This window comes from Zingiber officinale, chromosome 2A (assembly GCF_018446385.1).
Source record: "Zingiber officinale cultivar Zhangliang chromosome 2A, Zo_v1.1, whole genome shotgun sequence".
Classification (NCBI taxonomy): Eukaryota; Viridiplantae; Streptophyta; class Magnoliopsida; order Zingiberales; family Zingiberaceae; genus Zingiber; species Zingiber officinale.
In genome coordinates, this window is record NC_055988.1 from 173,638,217 (window position 1) to 173,657,176 (window position 18,960).

The window sequence follows — 18,960 nt, forward strand, 5'->3', positions numbered from 1 at the left end:
TACTTTTTGGAGATAACATGAGAGAAATGGTAAGAGATTAGGAGACATTCAAAATTGTTATTATGATTTTATATTTAGGGAATTATTATGAGAAAATGGCAAAAGATAAGGAAACATCACGATAATTATATTAAATTGGATATGCTTAATAATTTATATAAAAGATTAAGAAATCTTCCAAATGAGATTTTAGAATAATGGGATATGCTTGGGTTCACATATGTATAAGTCCATTTTTAAAAAATTAAAACAAAAAATAATCATTTTTTAATTGGCTAACCCAGTCAATTTATTTATCTATCTTTTATTTAATAATTGATATTTACATTTTCTATTATAAAAAAGTAAAAGATATATTTTTTTTTTACTTTGGAAATATTCTTATTTCAATAATATTTATTAAAAATATAATCAATCATAATTGTTATAAAAATGTTTAAATAATTTTAATTAAATTCAATAAAAAATTATAAAATGTATTTTTAATATAATAATACTATTATATATAATATTTTTAATTAAATTAAAATAATTTACTCTGTTTTAATATATTTTTAACATTAGATTTTTTTCAAAATGAAAAATCTGATAAATATTTTTTAAAACATATTTTAAAAAATTAAAGATCATTTTAGTTATAATAAAATCTTTTTGATTTTGTCTTTTATTTTTTATAATATTTTCATGACATTTAATCTTACAGAAATTAATGAAAAAAATTCGGTGAAATGATCTTTTCTTTTTTAAATAGAAAGTTATATTAAATAGATAACTAAATACAAAAAAAAAAAAAAAGTGTATTTTGACGGCGTGGATCAGGCGTCGGCGGGGAGATGCGAAACAGCAAGCGCAGGCAGTGTGGGCCCGACGTGTTTGATGGGCCCACCATCACGTGCACAACAACACCAACCGCGGTGCCAACACCGCGTCACGGATCCGCTCACCGCCATCTCTGGCTTGAGGTTCGCTTCCTCCGGTCGGGGGAAAAGGATCCATCGTTACAAGCACCAGGCGGAGGTAACCCACGACGCTCAGATTCCGATTCGCCCCCGTCGTCGATCCGCCGATCGAGGGTGGGCGACCGGATCGATCCCTGCCGCCACCATGCAGTACCACGCCTACAACCGCCTGGGGAGCGGCGGCGGTGGCGGGGGCGGCGGTGGGGGCACGCCCTCGCCCCCGGCGTCGCCCCGGAGGTCGCCCAGGGTCTACCGCCGCGGCAGCGGGAAGGGGATTCTCGGTAGGGGCGGCGTCGGGCCGCAGGTCGGGCCCCGGGCCTTCCCGCAGCGGATGGTGTGGATGATTCTCTCCCTCCTCCTCCGGCGACAGGCGATCTTCCTGTTCGCGCCGTTGTTGTATGTATCCGCCATGCTCGTCTACATGGGCACTCTCTCCATCGACAGCGGGGTGCGAATAATCTCCCGCTCGCCTCCTGGTTCCGTATACCGGAGCCCTAGACTCTACGAGCGCCTCCGCCCCGACATGGATGCCGATAACTCCACCGACGGCGTAAGTTCCGGTGCCCTGACTTACCATCTTCTGCTTATTGTATTCTCAATTGATTTGGATCTGATTGCCTGTCTCCTTTTTTTTACTTTCTTTGCCTTTGGGTCTTTGCATGAAGTTTCCATTTATCTTCGTTTAGATTCGTGGTATTGTCAAGTTTAGCATTAGATATGAGCTGATGCAATATCACTTGATCATCTGGAGAACCGGCTACGAACATATGCATCTCGATTGAGCATATGGAAGAGGAATTTCTCATACAGATTCTAGAATATCAATGTGGCTCTTTTACATGTTTCCTGGCTAAACCAAGTTCAACAAGCATAGTTTTTATTCCAATTTAAGTTCTTCTACACTAAGATCTACTTTTTATTGAGTTATTGTACAACTCCTGTGTGGCCATTAGGTTTAACAGATAATCTGTCTGAGTATTATGGTTGATTTTTTCAATTATAATCCCTAGAGAACAAAGCAACAAATTGACATAAAAACAATTACTAAACAGATTGACATAGACGTTCCAAATTCTCCACCTTGCTGCATGTCACTAGTACTTGGATAGAAGTTCCCTCGGGATGATATAGTGGCTAGCATATGAGGTGCTCTGGGATTCAAATCTCGGCATAGCCGAGGTAAATGTCTCCCTCATGCATCAATCACTATTCCAAAGGCTAGTAGTCACTCGTGATTTATCTCCTCCGTATTGGCCTTGGGACGGATTGGCGGGGGCACTCGGGCGAGCACAGTCACCTTTTGCCAACTAGTACTTTGGATAGAGGTAGGCGCATGTGCTTGCCAACAGATTATAAGTAACGAAAGAATTGAAATATGACTAGTAGTTTGGTGGCACTGAGATGTGTAGTGATTATTTTCTTTCTTTGTTTTGGTTGGAAGATCATTGTTGACATGGTGTTTTTATTTTTTGTATATTAATTATAAATAATATTTCTGTATATTATAACAATTCTGCTTATGAGGTTTGTGCCACTATTTTTTATTTGTTAGCATGGGATAATAGATTCAGAATGTCATTGTGTTCTTTTTATTATCACGCACAATAAAAATTGCACTCAGCTATGCTACACAAGAATAGCATTTAGTTTCCTATAGCTGGTATATGAGTGTGTGATCTAATTGAAATTATTAAGCAATTGTAGTTTGACAAGGGAAGGTAGGAGCACAAAAAGGGAAGTGGTATATATATAAAAGACACTTCTACTCTCTATGTGAGTTAAAATCTTTCGTGAGAGATAAATCAAGTGGTGTATAGTCAGCCACATCCATCAACACAAGGAATAGTAAAACAAAGTTGCCTTTTTTTAATCGACTTTAACTTAGAAGATTGGTCTTTCCTTGTTACTTTAGAATGTTTCTGTAGTTTTCATCTTTTACATTCTAAAGTGATTATGTTTTTATCAGTAGAATGAGCTAAAACATTTCTTAATGTGTAAATTTTATCAAGCTTTCATCTTCAGCAATTGAACTAGGTGTACTCTATTCTGTAGTTATCAGCTGTATGGAAACACTCTCACAGAGGTAGTGTGTGGCAACCCTGTGTAAAGACCTCTACGCATGGTACGTTCCTCACATAATCTCCTATTTTTCACCTCTATGCATGAATTTTGTTCATACGAAAAGGTCTCATTTTACAGGCATATATCATCAAAGAATTAATTACAATAAGGTTTATCTTTAGTTGTATATGAATTTTAGAAATTTAATGACAAATGCTTAGGTACATCCAATTCATGAAAATGACTTCTATAACATGATGCCGATATTATAAACTTCTAAAAATTTATTCTTTTTATCTTAATGATGGCCGGGGATGAGACGCCTAGATCTGGAATTAAAATCCAAGCTCCTATCATAAAATAAATCTGCTAATTGTCTTAACATTGCCTTAACTGGAGCTCTCATGTATGATAAATCATTTGTTTGTTTGAAATAATCTCGGAAGAAGCCTCTTTTGAGAGTTACCTTTTTGCACACTCCAATTATATCTTGGAACATCCTTGAAAATTGAAATACCATGTGATAGGCTTTCTGAAATAAAAAATTGATGTTGTGAGCTTTTTACAACATAATGAGTTCTTTGTCTAATATGAAATAATTTTTTCAAATTTGGCATATTCCATACTTTAAATTGCAACTATTACTCTTGATATTAATAACTCAAATCCAAAAATCTTTTATGCTTGACATATCATAAAAGAGAAATCGCCTATGATGAAAAATATAGTTAGCAACCAAAGGATTTTAAAGAACCTTTATGTACTGGGTTGATGGCCAGTTTATGCAAATTGAGGTTCAATGATCATCAAGTTCATTTGATGCTTGCATTTGGATAGTGATCGATGTTATACTGTCCATCCTATCCGATTGGTCATTTCCCCTGAAGCTGGTTAATCTATACATCATGGCAATACGTTTGACTCTCCTTTTTCCTAGCACTCCCTTTGACATTGTACTGTTTTTATTTCAACCTACGTGTACACCCAGTCATTCTTGTTTAAGATGTCCTGCCTTCTGAAAATAGGCATACTCTGTCAGCTATGTATCATACATGAGCCACAAACCTCATGGTTTTCCTTAATTGATGCTTGCAAGTTTTCTGAGTATGACAAATGTTTTACATTTTTTTCTATTCAAGGACTTGATTGATTTGTTGCTCTTTATCAAGATGCTTCTTCAACATATTTAATTTATACTCAGAGATCTTTTAGTTTTATATTTGCAGGCTTGCCTGATTCAAATGGTTATATTTATGTTGAGGCAAATGGTGGCTTGAATCAGCAAAGGACATCGGTTGTTTGCTTTCTTTTTTTATAATCAACATTCTCGTTGTTTTTTATTTTTGTTATAAAACAGAAAATTACAGTTATTTGGGCTTTTATTCATACCTTTTATACTCTTTTACAGATATGCAATGCGGTGGCAGTAGCAGGATATCTGAATGCAACACTTATTATTCCGAATTTTCACTATCACAGCATTTGGAGAGATCCTAGGTTATTATCAATATTGCTACTTCTCAAATATTTATAGTTTAATTCTGATTCTTATTTTTTATTTTTAATTCATTATCACATGCATCATCCATGATATGAGCAAAGTGAAGGCTTTGTTCTCTTCTGAGCACCTGTTAATAACACATACTTAGGTTGCATTAATCCTTTGCCACAATCAGGCGAATCTTTTCTTATACGGTTTCTGCCTTATGTCACACTTAATGTAGTTTGGTTCTGGCTTAGAAAGAAGATCTAGCATTCTGGACACACAAGTAGGATGAAGTGGATAACACATACTGCATCTCGTACACGGAACCTTGAGTATTATTTGTTTACTCAGCAGTGAGATTAATTTGAAATTATGACTAATATTTACAATTCAAAATTCAACTTATTGTTGCTGTTTGAAACTGTTTGGCGTTACCAGTGTTCAAGCTGGCCAAATATTTGTTATATTGCTTGACATATCCGATAATTGGTGCAGCAAATTCGATGACATCTATGATAAGGATCACTTCATCAACACTCTGAAAAATGATGTACGAATAGTTGACAACGTTCCAGAGTTCATAATGGATCGGTTTGGTCACAACATGAGCAATGTCTTCAACTTCAAGATAAAAGCTTGGTCCTCGATTCAGTACTACAAGGATAATGTTCTTCCTAAATTGATCGAGGAAAGGTGAGCCCTATAGCTTATTATGTCTTTCCATAATCACATATTAGCATTCAAAACTTCCTCCTTTCTTGTTTTAAGTGTGGCAAGAACTCTCTTTTAGGATCTCATCACCCAAGAATTATTAGTGTTAAGGCGATGCCATACTAAACAACTGTTAATAAGATTTTTGTAGTTTTTCTATCTAACGAGACATGGCATAGGTCAATTTTGATGTTATTTATAAGAATTGGATGGACATCTTGTTTTTGCGGTAGATATAGAGATAGATTGGAATTTTTAAACCTTGAATGTATATGAGAAATTGTGTAAACAATGTAAATAACATTTAAAGCCCTTAAAAAAAATAATTTGATAGAAGTTGCTAAAAATCCTAAGAAGTATGCACATTATATATCATTAAATATATAATACATAATAGCAATTAATAAACAACATAATTCATACGATCAGATTATTAGTACATTACGTTGGTGCAGTTTTCGATCCTACACATTATATGTTCTCATGGCTCTAGTAATATCCAATTAATATTATCAAATCATTATTTATAATCAAATCATAATACTATTTAATTAATAAATAATTTTAGATTGGTAATATATGCCTTATATTCCCAATTTAATTATGGCACTGTTTTAGGGGTGTGTTTAATTTGAGCTTGGTGGACGGCCTACACCTAAAATGAACCAAATTAAACTGAAAAGAATTTACTTAGAACCAAGTGTCCAATCGAGTCTTAATCTTAGTATATGATTTGAGCTTTATTAAATCAGTTTGAGAGGTCAATGAGTCACTGTCAATCTATCTGTTTCTTTTTTAAATTGTAGTACTAATTTGATTCCTATTTAAATCGAGATCACTATTGATCAGGAGAAAGCAATCCTCCTTTTATCAATAATGACCAGGGAGTGCCTGTGAGGTGCTGTGTTTTCTTCGAGCTTGTGATGGATCACAAACAGTGACAAGGCTGAGCCAAGAATCATGTGTTTGATAGAATGGCTGCTGCTTTTGTCATTTAAGAGTTTGATAGAGTGGCTGCTCCTCTTGGCATTTGAGTAGTGGCTTGTGTTTGAGATTGAGGCGGTGATCCGATCAATGGGTGAATGATGACAAGATTGAGCAATTGATGAGCAACTTCTTCAAATGGGAGTTAAAGAAAAATTTGCTAGTCAATTTCTTTAATCCCTAGCCATTTTTTAAGATTCCCTTCACATGTTCAATTTCTTGTGAAATTTAAGATTGTCCTTTACCAGTCCCAACCCAATTGGTCTGGTTTCGATAGGATCAAGCAACCTTGTCGACCTTGAACAGTAGGGTAGGACATATCATGACAGTAGTTGAAGTTCTGTAGTAGTTCAGAAGATCAATCCATCAATTGATTAATGAGTAGTTTACTTAATCTTAATTAATTTATATTTATTTTGAAATGAAAAGCTACCTAATCTTGTATAGAAGTGCAGTATTTGTTATAAATTGTGATATTATTCTTTGCATAAAAGCTATCATTCATTGTACGTATTCTTCTAGTGCATTAAGGTATATTGATAGATGTGGTGTCACAAATTACATAGTTAATAGTTAGTTATTCTTCTATATCATTTAAGTACTTTGGTACATGAGTTTTACAAGTCTTCAATAGCTATACTTCCATGATTACTCAAATAATTTATTTTACTATTGAATCAGGCTTATACGGATATCTCCTTTTGCAAATCGGTTATCATTTGATGCCCCTCCTGCAGTTCAGCGCTTAAGATGCTTGGCAAATTTTGAAGCGTTGCAATTTTCAAATCCTATTGCAAATTTATCTGAAAAATTAGTCTCTCGAATGAAAAAACACAGTAAAGATACTAACGGGAGATATATTGCAGTGCATCTACGTTTTGAAGAGGTTATATAGCTTAAGCAATATTGTATTCTTAAATTATACTGTAGTTGATTCCCTAAAGCTGAATGTACTTTGTATCTTGTGCAGGATATGGTTGCATTCTCTTGCTGCATATTTGATGGTGGTGAAGAAGAGAAACAAGACATGGATGCTGCAAGAGAGAGAGGCTGGAGAGGAAAATTTACTAAACCAGGTCGTGTTATTCGACCTGGGGCAATTAGAATAAATGGAAAATGCCCACTAACACCTTTGGAGGTATCCTCTTATTTAATTTTAATATATTGGGAAGATTATGTTGTTTGAATGATATCATGATCTCACATTGCAGAAATGGTTATGTTGTACCTTATATTCCTTTATATGGGCTATAATTCATCACTTATAACACTGCCTTCTTTTTTTACAGTGTTCTTTTGGATATGAAGAATGTGATGTTTTTTGTTATTAATAAGATGATTTTATGTAAATAAATTAGAATCTGCTCCTGTCAAGAAAGAGTTTGCCCCTTTTTTTTCAATTGCATGTTTACATAAGAGCAAGCTAGCTGCAACTTTAGGAGCCTGTGGTTCTAATGATTGGTTGCTTTAGTGAGCAATAAATGTGTATGAATTAATTGCTCAGATTTTGAAAATAGAGATTGATGACAGATTCATCTTTTTACTGGGTTGCTGTAACTTAAGAGAAGTTCAATAAAATAGCAGAGCTTTAAACTGTTAGAGGCTTAACATTGATGCTTGAATCTAGATGTATTCCAATAGATTTTAGAATAGCATATTTGATCCACGTCCTTTTCAAATAGTTGTACCTGAGTCCAAGTAACATAGTATGCATTATTTTATTGTTCATTCGTGTCCTTTCAAATACATTCTAGGTTTTCCTTCCTGGCTTGAGTCTTCCATTAATCAGAATCCTATTTTTACCATTCTTGATGTCTAAACATTTAATTCTGGTTACTGTAACTCCTAAGCACAATAATGCACTCTGTAATACTTCCACTTATTATTTCACTTGAAATTAGGTTGGTTTGATGCTTAGAAGCATGGGCTTCTCTAATGATACTGCCATTTATTTGGCTTCTGGGAAAATCTATAAAGCTGAAAAGACCATGGCTCCCCTCCTTGAAATGTTTCCCCTTTTACAAACTAAAGAAACATTGGCGTCAGCTGAGGAGCTAGCCCCGTTTAAGGTATTATTTTATTCTTGAAAAGATCCCCACGTTATAGTTTGTGGCTTGTCTTCGATTAGTTTTTAATTGGCCATTTTTGCAGAACTATTCCTCCAGAATGGCTGCGTTAGACTACTCAGTGTGTCTTCACAGCGAAGTGTTTGTGACTACTCAAGGTGGAAATTTTCCTCATTTTCTGATTGGCCATCGGAGATACATGTACGGTGGACACTCTAAGACCATCAAACCTGACAAGAGAAAATTGGCATTATTATTCGATAATCAGAATATGGGGTATGTATATTCATGTTGCTACTATCAAGCTTGCATTTGCAGTATTTTATCTCCTATGGTTGGTTGTATGGCTTATTTCTTTGGTAGTTACTTCATTTACATGTTCAATTGTTTTATTCGGTTAAGTTCTGAAGTTTGCTCACTTATTTTTTGTGCTAGTGTTCATGTTTTTTGTTTAAATTCACAATTTAAGGAAACGACATCTTGGAGTGTTTATCCTGTAGCCAGTTTTACCCAATAGATTCTAAACTCAAATGATGGCATGGTTTTGTAACTCAAACCATAGTTTATATTGGAAATCCAGATTTCGTCTTGAAAGTTTTTTTATCAAACACTGATAGCATTTCAGTAAAATATCAGGAATTTACATGAATGCATAAAACTAACGGTACCTCAACATTTTCCAATTCATTATATTTTTTAATGCAATATTTTCTTTCCACTACTGGAACAGGTGGAAATCTTTGAAACGACAAATGCTTAATATGCGAGCTCACAGTGACGCCAAGGGAATCGAGATGAAAAGATCAACTGATTCAATATTCAGTTTCCCTTGCCCTGACTGTATGTGCCATGCAAACAAAACAGAAAATGCAAAACCATCATCAGCTCGGTAGTATGAGATCAGAGAATTTTGGCTAACATTTGTTGCGATTCACCTGCTATCAGAATGGGTGCATCCTTCATTCTTTCATTTGCCTCTTCTGGGAGTGCTGTTATTTCCAAGTCTCGATTACCCGAGCTCGTAGATACTATTCTTATAGCCTGGGCATACTTTGTATAGCCGAATAGTGAGTGAAGATGGTAGCCCATTCGTTGTTGCCCGGGTGCTGACGGACACTTTTAACTGCGAATGCCAATCTCTGCACCTGGAAGTAGTCTGTCCTAGCTATTCAGTTGCTTGTCTGTCGGCAGAGGCTTGTACATTAGTCAATTCTTTTCGCAAACTGGAGATTCATCGAGCGATTTGATATGTAGCTCGAATTCACCCCACCGACACTTGGCCATTCGTCTGTTGGCAACCACAGAAATCAGCCTTTAGGGTTTATCTTCTTCACCCCAGAGTGTGGGGGGCGTTTATTATTCATTTGTTCGATTAGTTTCTCAATTTTGATACTAATGCTGCTGTAGCATTGGTGTTCCGTGGTCGCCATTTTTCTTTTCTTCTTCTTCTTGTGTCACACTCGTTTTGATCGTCAAATTATTCTTATTTTTCCCTGATGTACAGATTGCTCTTGTACTTTACTGAGAAAAGTAAAGATTATATGCCTCACTATATTGTGGATTCATTTTTTTCATGTCAACTTGAAAGTGGACTGTGAGATCATCTTCAATTTTTGCCCTGATATCTCAGGATAATCACCATTTATCTCCGAAAATCTCAGAGAAAATTTTAAAAATAAAATGCTTATCCCTTAGCAAACTAGCTATGCTTCAGGAATCCTCCGACCTCAGTTTTTGTTGGCTTGTTCAGACCAGTCTCAATCTTGCATCAAGTTTGCTCAATGTCTCATTCCACCTCCCTACATGTGCCCCTACATAGGACTATAAAACTGAACGGGACTATATAATATTCAAATTTATTTGATAAGAAATGATCAAGTCGAATGATTGTTGAAACTTGATTTCATTCAAATGGATCTCACATATCATTCGAGTTGGTATGTGGTGGGATGTTTGTCACATAAAGTTGTGGGGTCAAAACTCAAGGTAGTCGGGAAATAAATCTCCGATCCCTGTACAACTCACCCCACCTGCCACATGCTCACTCAGGATGTTGTGATTTACCTCCCTTGTGATGGCCTTGGGTCGGGTGCAGCGAGGGCACTGGGGGTGAGCGATTTTGCCTTTTACCACTTGATTTCATTCAATTGAACTTTGTTTATTTAAATGTTATCAAAATTTAAACTTATTTAATTTTTTTTATTTTAAACTTGGTCGATTGTAGCAAATTTATTTATTTAAAAAAATTATTTATTTGTTAAGAGAAACATAATTCATAAATTTTATTTATAAATATTATTTATGAATAATTTATAATATCTGTTCATGAATTTTAATAAATTATTTAAATTTATTTATTTAATTAACATTGAACATAAATATACACTTATCACGTAAGTCACTGATGCATCAAAAATATTAATCGGGCAAAACCGAACACTTAAATTATCAAAATAATAAAAAAAGAAACAAAATCTATTTATCTTCAGGCAACCCATAGTAATGTGTTTTTAGCATGCCAAGTGAATCGAATCAAACAAATGTCATCCTCCATGAACTTAAATAAGGATTTATGAACCGTGAAAATCATAGAGAGAGAATCTTAATAAAATTGAATAAAATGTGAAACTCTTATAAAACTCCAATTTTTATTTCCAAAAGCATCGGGTTAAAAGCACAAACATAACAACAGTCGTCAACCCAAACATTTTAGACTTACATCGATAACAAAATAAGCAACCAACCACAACATAACAAGTTTGATAGGGATGGCACGCTAATTAATCGACTTCCTCGATCTTTGGCCCCGCGCCGCCGCTACTACCAGCCGTCGGGATGTCTTCGTCCATGCCCATACCGCCGCCGCCGCCGCCCTGATACATCTTGGCGATGATGGGGTTGCAGATGCCTTCGAGTTCCTTCATTTTGTCCTCAAATTCATCGGCCTCTGCCAGCTGATTCCCCTCCAACCAGCTGATCGCCTTGTCGATGGCGTCTTCGATCTTCTTCTTGTCGTCCGCTGGCAGCTTGGCGCCGATCTTCTCGTCTTTGATGGTGTTCCTCATGTTGTAAGCGTAGTTCTCGAGGGCGTTCTTGGCCTCCACCTTCTTCTTATGCTCCTCGTCCTCGGCCTTGTACTTCTCCGCCTCGTGCACCATCTTCTCGATATCTTCCTTGCTCAGCCTGCCCTTATCGTTGGTGATGGTGATCTTGTTCTTCTGCCCGGTGGTCTTGTCCTCAGCTGAGACGTTGAGGATACCGTTGGCGTCGATGTCGAAGCAGACGTTGATCTGAGGGACGCCTCTCGGCGCTGGAGGGATGCCGGAGAGCTCGAATTTGCCGAGCAAGTTGTTGTCTTTGGTCCGGGCCCTCTCGCCCTCGTAGACCTGGATCAGGACGCCGGGCTGATTGTCGGAGTAGGTGGAGAAAATTTGCTCCTTCTTGGTGGGGATCGTCGTGTTCCTCGGGATCAAGACGGTCATGACTCCCCCAGCGGTCTCCAAACCGAGCGAGAGAGGCGTGACATCGAGCAGGAGAAGGTCCTGCACCTTCTCGTTGCCCTCGCCGCTAAGAATAGCCGCTTGGACGGCGGCGCCATAGGCAACGGCCTCGTCCGGGTTAATGCTCTTGCAGAGCTCTTTGCCGTTGAAGAAGTCCTGGAGCAGCTGTTGAACTTTAGGAATCCTCGTCGATCCGCCGACGAGCACGACGTCGTGTACGTTACTCTTGTCCATCTTTGCATCCCTCAAGCACTTCTCGACTGGCTCCATACACTTCCTGAACAGGTCCATGTTGAGCTCCTCAAATCGAGCTCGGGTGATCGTGGAGTAGAAGTCGATGCCCTCGTACAGGGAATCGATCTCGATGGTGGTCTGCGCGGTGGAGGAGAGAGTCCTCTTGGCCCTCTCACAGGCCGTTCTGAGCCGCCGCAGAGCCCTTGGATTTCCGCTGATGTCCTTTTTGTGCTTCCTCTTGAACTCCTGCACGAAATGGTTCACCATCCTATTGTCGAAATCCTCGCCGCCGAGATGGGTGTCTCCGGCGGTGGCCTTCACCTCGAAGATGCCCTCTTCGATGGTGAGAAGAGAGACATCGAAAGTGCCACCACCGAGATCAAAGATCAGCACGTTCTTCTCGCCGGAACTGCTCCCCTTCTTGTCGAGGCCGTAGGCAATAGCCGCGGCAGTAGGCTCGTTGATGATTCGCATGACGTTAAGGCCGGAGATGACTCCGGCGTCCTTGGTGGCCTGCCTCTGCGAATCGTTGAAGTAAGCCGGGACGGTCACCACGGCGTTTTTCACGGTGGTTCCCAGATACGCTTCTGCGATCTCCTTCATCTTGTTGAGCACCATGGAGGATATCTCCTCCGCCGAAAACTGCTTCTCCTCGCCTTTGTACTGGACTACGATCATGGGCTTGTCGCCGGGGCCGGCGATCACCTTGAATGGCCATAGCTTGATGTCACTCTGGACCGAGGGATCACTGTAGCGCCTCCCAATCAAACGCTTTGCATCTGTGGAAACCAAAAGTCACATCGAATTAAGTTAAAAATCATTTCAGCACACCCCAACCAAATCAAAACACGCAAAATTCAAACCGAGATCAAAACCGAAATCACAATAAAAATACTAATTAGGCGATAGGATGGAGCAATACAAAGGTTGATCTTCAGTAAAATCTGGGGCAACAAAGAGCTCAATCCAAATCAAACAAATAAATCATCGACACTCCTTGAACAAAAGGAGCAGAAGAGGGCAAATCCCGCACTTACCGAACACAGTATTAGTAGGGTTCATGGCGACCTGGTTCTTGGCGGCGTCGCCGATCAGGCGCTCGGTGTCGGTGAAAGCGACGTAGGAAGGGGTGGTGCGGTTGCCCTGGTCATTAGCGATGATCTCCACCCGGTCGTGCTGCCACACCCCGACGCACGAATAGGTGGTTCCCAGATCAATTCCGATCGCCGGACCTTCGCCCTTTACGCCGGCCATTGCTTTGCAAATCGAAATCGGAAAGCTCTTTCTGCTGCTTCTTTCTCTTACGGAACGAATCGAATCTCAAATCTCACACTATTGCTCGATGATGAACAGAGAGAGGCCAGGGGCTTTATATAGAATTTAGCCGGTAACTCTGGAAGCTTCCGTCGGGCATTCGTGGCCATTTGATTCATTAATGATCGGAGTTTGGACGGTAACGGATGATCCCGCTGGCCATCTCTGGCTACTTCGAGAACCCTCCAGCCATTTCTCAACAGTTCGCCTCCGCACGAGAAAATTCCACTATATATAATTTATGTTCCTTTTAAATTTCATTCCGCTTCATGCGTATTCGACTATATAAGTTAATAAACTAAATTAATGAGGGCAAAATGATATTTGTTTGCGGAGCAAAATGACATTGTTTAAACTATGAGAAGTCGTTTAAAATTTCACTTGCTTACGTAAGCAATCGAGTTTGCGATGGCCATCAAATTGGGCCTCACAATTCCAAAGCCCGAGCCCAGATGGAAGACCGTTTGAACCCTACGCTAGCAATTGATCTCCGCAGCAAAGACGAGCGATGGCGATGGCTTCCCCTCTTCGCTACGGCGGCGGCACTCCCGGCGATCCCCGCCTTCACTCTCCCGCAGTCCCCTCCGTCTCTACCATCGTCGTCCCCACCTTCCCTTCCATTCTACCGTCTCTGATCACAAGATCCGCCGCTTCTATGTCCTTACCCACCTCCTCCGCTTCGCCGCCTTCTGCTTCTCTCTCGCCGCCATCATCTTCAACGCCTCAAACTCATCGGCTTCTACCCCTTTGGGTAATAATTTCACCTAGCCTTGTTTAATCCAAATCCACCGCTCATTTTCCATTTTTTCCGATGGCAGGCTCGTGTTCGCGGCGAAAGCCGTCATCTGCATCTACTCCCTCCTCAAGCTTTGCGCTTGGATCCGTGAGGATCCCCGTGGCACCACCCTTCCGCGGGAGTTTGGTTCAGCTGTGGTCCGACTTCGCGCACGACCAGGTTCGCTCGCTCTCCCTCCTTCTGCCCGATTTCCTTTCTCGGTGTTGACGATAGCCGGAAACGGCAGCTGCTAGCCTCCTTGGCGCTGTCGGCGAGTTTGATGGGGGCGATGACGGCGAGGGGGGTGGGCAGGTGCTCCGCTGGCGATCCAGACCCCTCCATTGACATGCAAGCGTGCATCTCCGTCGCGCTCGGGCTCGCCGGTTTCGGCTTCCTCGCCGTCTCCGCCGTCGTCTCCGGCTTCTGCATCGCTTCCTTCGTCCTCACCGGTTCCCGCATCCCCCTCCCGTGAGCCGCGCGTCCGCCGTCGATGTTTCTCGGTGCGAATCTTAAAGCGCAGCGACTCCGTCTCCACGCGCCGACGTACGAAATGCAACGCAGGTTACGCGTAAAGCAGCCAGGAACACAGACACGGTTGGTCTTGATATGAATAGACTCGAACCGATTAGATCGGACCGGAAATGGGTCGAACAGGATGGGATCGGCTCGCGATTTGTGCTGGGTTTTGCAATAGCGGCCGCAATTTGCTATCTCAACGGTCTTCTAATATCAATTCCATAGATATGAAGAAATACACAGATCATAAATATATGATGCGATTATCTTTATTCGGAGTTTGCATCGGTGAGTTGGCTTCCCATAGAGAGAGACTTGTCCGTCAAACGACGAAGCGACTCCGTGCGAATCCGCTCCATTGTCAGAATTTTTTTTTAATTATTTTTTTATATTTGTTACTAAAAAAACACAAATAATGATGATATTGAGCATTGAAGAGATTGAAGAGATGTTAAACATGAGCAGAAATCTTCTAGTCTATTTTTAGCGGATTAAATCATGGTCCATTGTAATGATTAGAGGGATTCAATAATCTCCATTTGTTAAATAAGTAGGGATCATTAAATCTCTCCAATCATTATCCTAGTCCAGGATCCTGATTAAATTTGATAGTTGTTGTTTAAAGTTTAATTTTTTAAAAAATTTTAATTAAAAAGAAATTATAAATACATCATGAACTTTTAATTTTTTATTCATGTCTTCTATTTCTATTTGATTCATCCTTTCATTCTCAATTTATATTTGAAATTGATAAGAATTTTAATATTTTTTTTTATAAATCTTTTAAATTCTTCAAATGTGTAAAAAAAATATTTCTTAAAATGTCCACATTTTTCTAAACTATGATGTTTAATATCCTTAATTTTTTTCTCTCACATGTAATACTATTTAAATTTTTAAAATATTTCATAGGATCTATAAGGTCTTTCAAATTTTTAAAGATCTTAAAAAAAATTTCTTCCCTTTTAGAGTAACGTTGGCCCGACTTCATTTGACGTGTATTCATACTTAGATTGGTCAGTTATGAGCAATCAATTTGGGATATTTTCTATGTCTTTCGTATTTTCACCTCCTAAACTTCCAATCATGTTTTAAAATGAAGCAAGAAGGACTATTATCGACTTATCTATCAGCGACAAAGAACCTCTAACGTCATTGTCTGTTTTAACATCTCAGTAGCCACTAAGAGTGTGAGTTGAACCGGAGAATGATGATTCAAAACGAAGATTTGGTTTCTTGATGAAGACATGGTCTTTGTGAAGTCATGGACAACTCAGCACTGACGTAGTTATTGGTAATGACCAGAAAGATCAAACTTTTTGAAAACGTATAGCTGATTACTACACCAAGCATTGAAACTATAAAGAGAAGCTATCAGGTGCTAAAATCACATTACTATAAGTTTGTGCTAATGATAAATGAATTTTCTGCTACTTATAATAATTTGTATATTCATCGTCAAAGTAGATGGAGTGTCGAGAATGTGTTGGAGAACACATTAAATATATAGAAAGCCAACAATAAAAATAAGAATTTCAAGTATATGCATGTGTGGAGGGTTCTCAAATAGTATGAGAAATATACTTCATAATTAGTTGCACATTCCTCTAACAAGAAGACAAGAATATCCGAATCAAGGGGGACACTTCAGCATCAAATCCAAATTTAGATACGAGTGTTGATGTGAATGACTCTGAAGCCCACATTCGTCCGATAATGCAAAAGGCAGCGAAGAGGAAGGTAAATACAAAGTCAAAGAGTGTGGCACAATAAAACAAATTTTCGACAAAAAATGACAAGATATAAAGAATATATAATGAAAAAAATGACTTTACGAAAAGAGTAGATTTTTTGTGTTTAAGTTTATTTTTTTAGATATTGTTATAATTTATATATTTTTATTTTATGTAGAATAATATTTATGTATTTTTTAAATTATTAATATTAGTTCATGTGTTAATAATTTATACTACCACAACAACAACAACCAAGGATTTTCCCACTAGGTTGGGTCGGCTGTATGAATATTTTTACGCCATTGAGCTCTATCTCCTATTATATCATCATCTATATTTAAATAAATTTTATCTTGTTTTATTGTTACTAACCAAGTCTTTTTTGGTCTTCCTCTTCCTCGTTTGATATGTATGTTTATCATAGTTTCACATCGCCTAACTGGAGCATTTATTGATCGTCTAAGTACATGTTTGTACCATCTTAAACGTATCTCTCGGAGTTTTTTCTCAATAGATGCAATTCCGACTTTCTCTCTAATGCTCTCATTTCTTATTTTGTCCATCATCGTATGTCCACACATCCACCTTAACATCCTCATCTCTGCAACTCGTATCTTCTGCTCATGTGCTCGAGTCATAACCCAACATTCAGCTCCATATAACATAGCAGGTCTAACTGCGGTTTTATAGAACTTACCTTTAAGTTAAGAGGTACTTTACAGTTACATAAAACACTCGACACTCCCCTCCATTTCACTCATCCTGCTTGTATTCTATGTAAGACATCTCTCTCAATCCCTCCATTGTTTTGCAAAAATAATCCTAAATATTTAAATCTTCCGGTTCCGGGCAACTCGTCCTCTCCTATCTTAACAATTGTTTCATTACTTCTAATATTGCTAAACTTAAATTCCATATATTCTGTCTTTAATCTGCTAAGCTTAAAACCTTTCCCTTCAGTTAACTCGTCGTCTCCTTTTCTGCTAAGATTCACGTGTTTCATCTACCAAAATAATTTCATCTGCAAACAACATGCACCACGGTATTGTGTCTTGAATGTGCACAGTGAGTTCGCTCATAATTAATGTAAAAAGATAAAGACTTAGAACTGATCCTTGATGTATCCTATCTTTATTGGGCATACTTCAGTTACTCCGCCTGAAGTATTTACTCTGATCGTTACATCCTCATACATATCCTTAATTAGTTCAATATATGTTACGCTAACATCTTTTTTCTAAAATTCTCCATATAATTTCTATTGGGACTCTATCATAAGTTTTTTTTAAGTCAATAAATATCATGTGTAGATCTTGTTTTTGCTCCCGATATTTTTCAATTAATTGTCTAAGAAGATGTATAGCTTCTATTGTCGACTTTTCCAAGCATGAACCCAAATTGATTTTCTATCACTATGGTCTCTTTCCTTGATCTTTTTTCTATTATTTTTTCTCAAAGTTTCATAGTATGATTCATTAGTTTAATACCCCTATAGTTTGTACAATTTTGTGCGTCTCCCTTGTTCTTATATAAGGGAACTAGAATACTTATCCTCCATTAATCAGACATTTTTTCGTTTTTAATATAATGTTAAATACTTTTGTAAATAATTCAATATCTTGTTTCCCTAAGCACTTCCATATCTCTATCGGAATATCGTCTGGTCCAACGGCTTTTCCATTGTGCATCTCATTCAAAGTTTGTTTTATTTCTGAAGTTTGAATTCTATGATAAAAATTAAAATTTCTATGCTCATTTGACCTACTTAAATTACCCAAGTTAAGTTGGTCACCTAAATCTTCATTAAAAAGTTGATGAAAATACATCTTTCACCGCTCTTTTATTTCTTCATCGTTTACTAATACCCTATGATATTCATCTTTAATACATTTTATTTGGCTAAGATCTCTAGTTTTCTTTTCTCTCACTTTAGCTATTCTATAAATATCTTTTTCCCCTTCTTTTGTATTCAATTTTTGATATAATCGTTCAAAAGTTTCATTTTTTGCTTCATTCACTACTTTTTTATCTTCTTTCTTGGCTATTATATATTTTTTTAAGTTTTCCTCGTTCTTACAAATATATAATTCCTTATAAGCTATTCGTTTTTTCCTTCACTTTCTCTTGTACTTTCTCATTCCACCGTCAAGATTCTTTACTTAGTGGTGCATGTCTCTTTGACTCACCAAGTACACTCTTAGCTACTATTTTCAACTTTGATACCACCTTATCCCATGTTGTATTAGAGTGATCGTATATTTTACCTAATGTTTGTACTTCTACATTGTCCTTAAATATATATTGTTTCCCATCTTTTAATTTCCACCACTTAATTCTAGAAATCGTATATATTTTCTTTCTATTGATACTATGTTTGAGGTGTATATCCAACACTACTATCCTATGTTGGTAGTTAAACTTTCTCCAGGGATGACTTTGCAATCTTTACAAATCTTTCTATCTTTCTTCCTAACCATAAGAAAGTCAATTTGCGATTTATTATTCCCACTTTTAAATATGATTAAGTGTTATTCTCTTTTCTTAAAAAACGTATTAGCTAATATAAGGTCATATGTTATCGCAAAATCTAATATAGTTTTTCTTTCCTCATTCCAAAC

General features: G+C 37.8%; 2 protein-coding genes and 1 pseudogene across 2 annotated transcripts; 2 read left to right on the plus strand and 1 right to left on the minus strand.

Moving 5' to 3' along the window:
* The first annotated feature begins 946 nt into the window (after window positions 1-946).
* LOC122043357 (protein ESMERALDA 1-like) lies at window positions 947-9,832 on the plus strand. Its single transcript, XM_042603928.1, has 10 exons — window positions 947-1,509; window positions 3,012-3,081; window positions 4,247-4,314; window positions 4,429-4,517; window positions 5,002-5,199; window positions 6,883-7,087; window positions 7,172-7,339; window positions 8,103-8,270; window positions 8,353-8,543; window positions 8,998-9,832. Exons 1-10 carry the CDS (start codon window positions 1,105-1,107, stop codon window positions 9,158-9,160), a joined length of 1,725 nt encoding a protein of 574 aa, XP_042459862.1. The 5' UTR covers window positions 947-1,104; the 3' UTR covers window positions 9,161-9,832.
* A 1,061-nt stretch (window positions 9,833-10,893) lies between these two features.
* Window positions 10,894-13,371, minus strand: LOC122043356 (heat shock cognate 70 kDa protein-like). The gene is made up of 2 exons (XM_042603927.1): window positions 13,039-13,371; window positions 10,894-12,780 (listed from the first exon to the last, which is right to left on the minus strand). Exons 1-2 carry the CDS (start codon window positions 13,253-13,255, stop codon window positions 11,048-11,050), a joined length of 1,950 nt encoding a protein of 649 aa, XP_042459861.1. The 5' UTR covers window positions 13,256-13,371; the 3' UTR covers window positions 10,894-11,047.
* Window positions 13,372-13,779: 408 nt separating this feature from the next.
* LOC122043358 lies at window positions 13,780-14,997 on the plus strand (annotated as a pseudogene).
* Window positions 14,998-18,960: the final 3,963 nt, after the last annotated feature.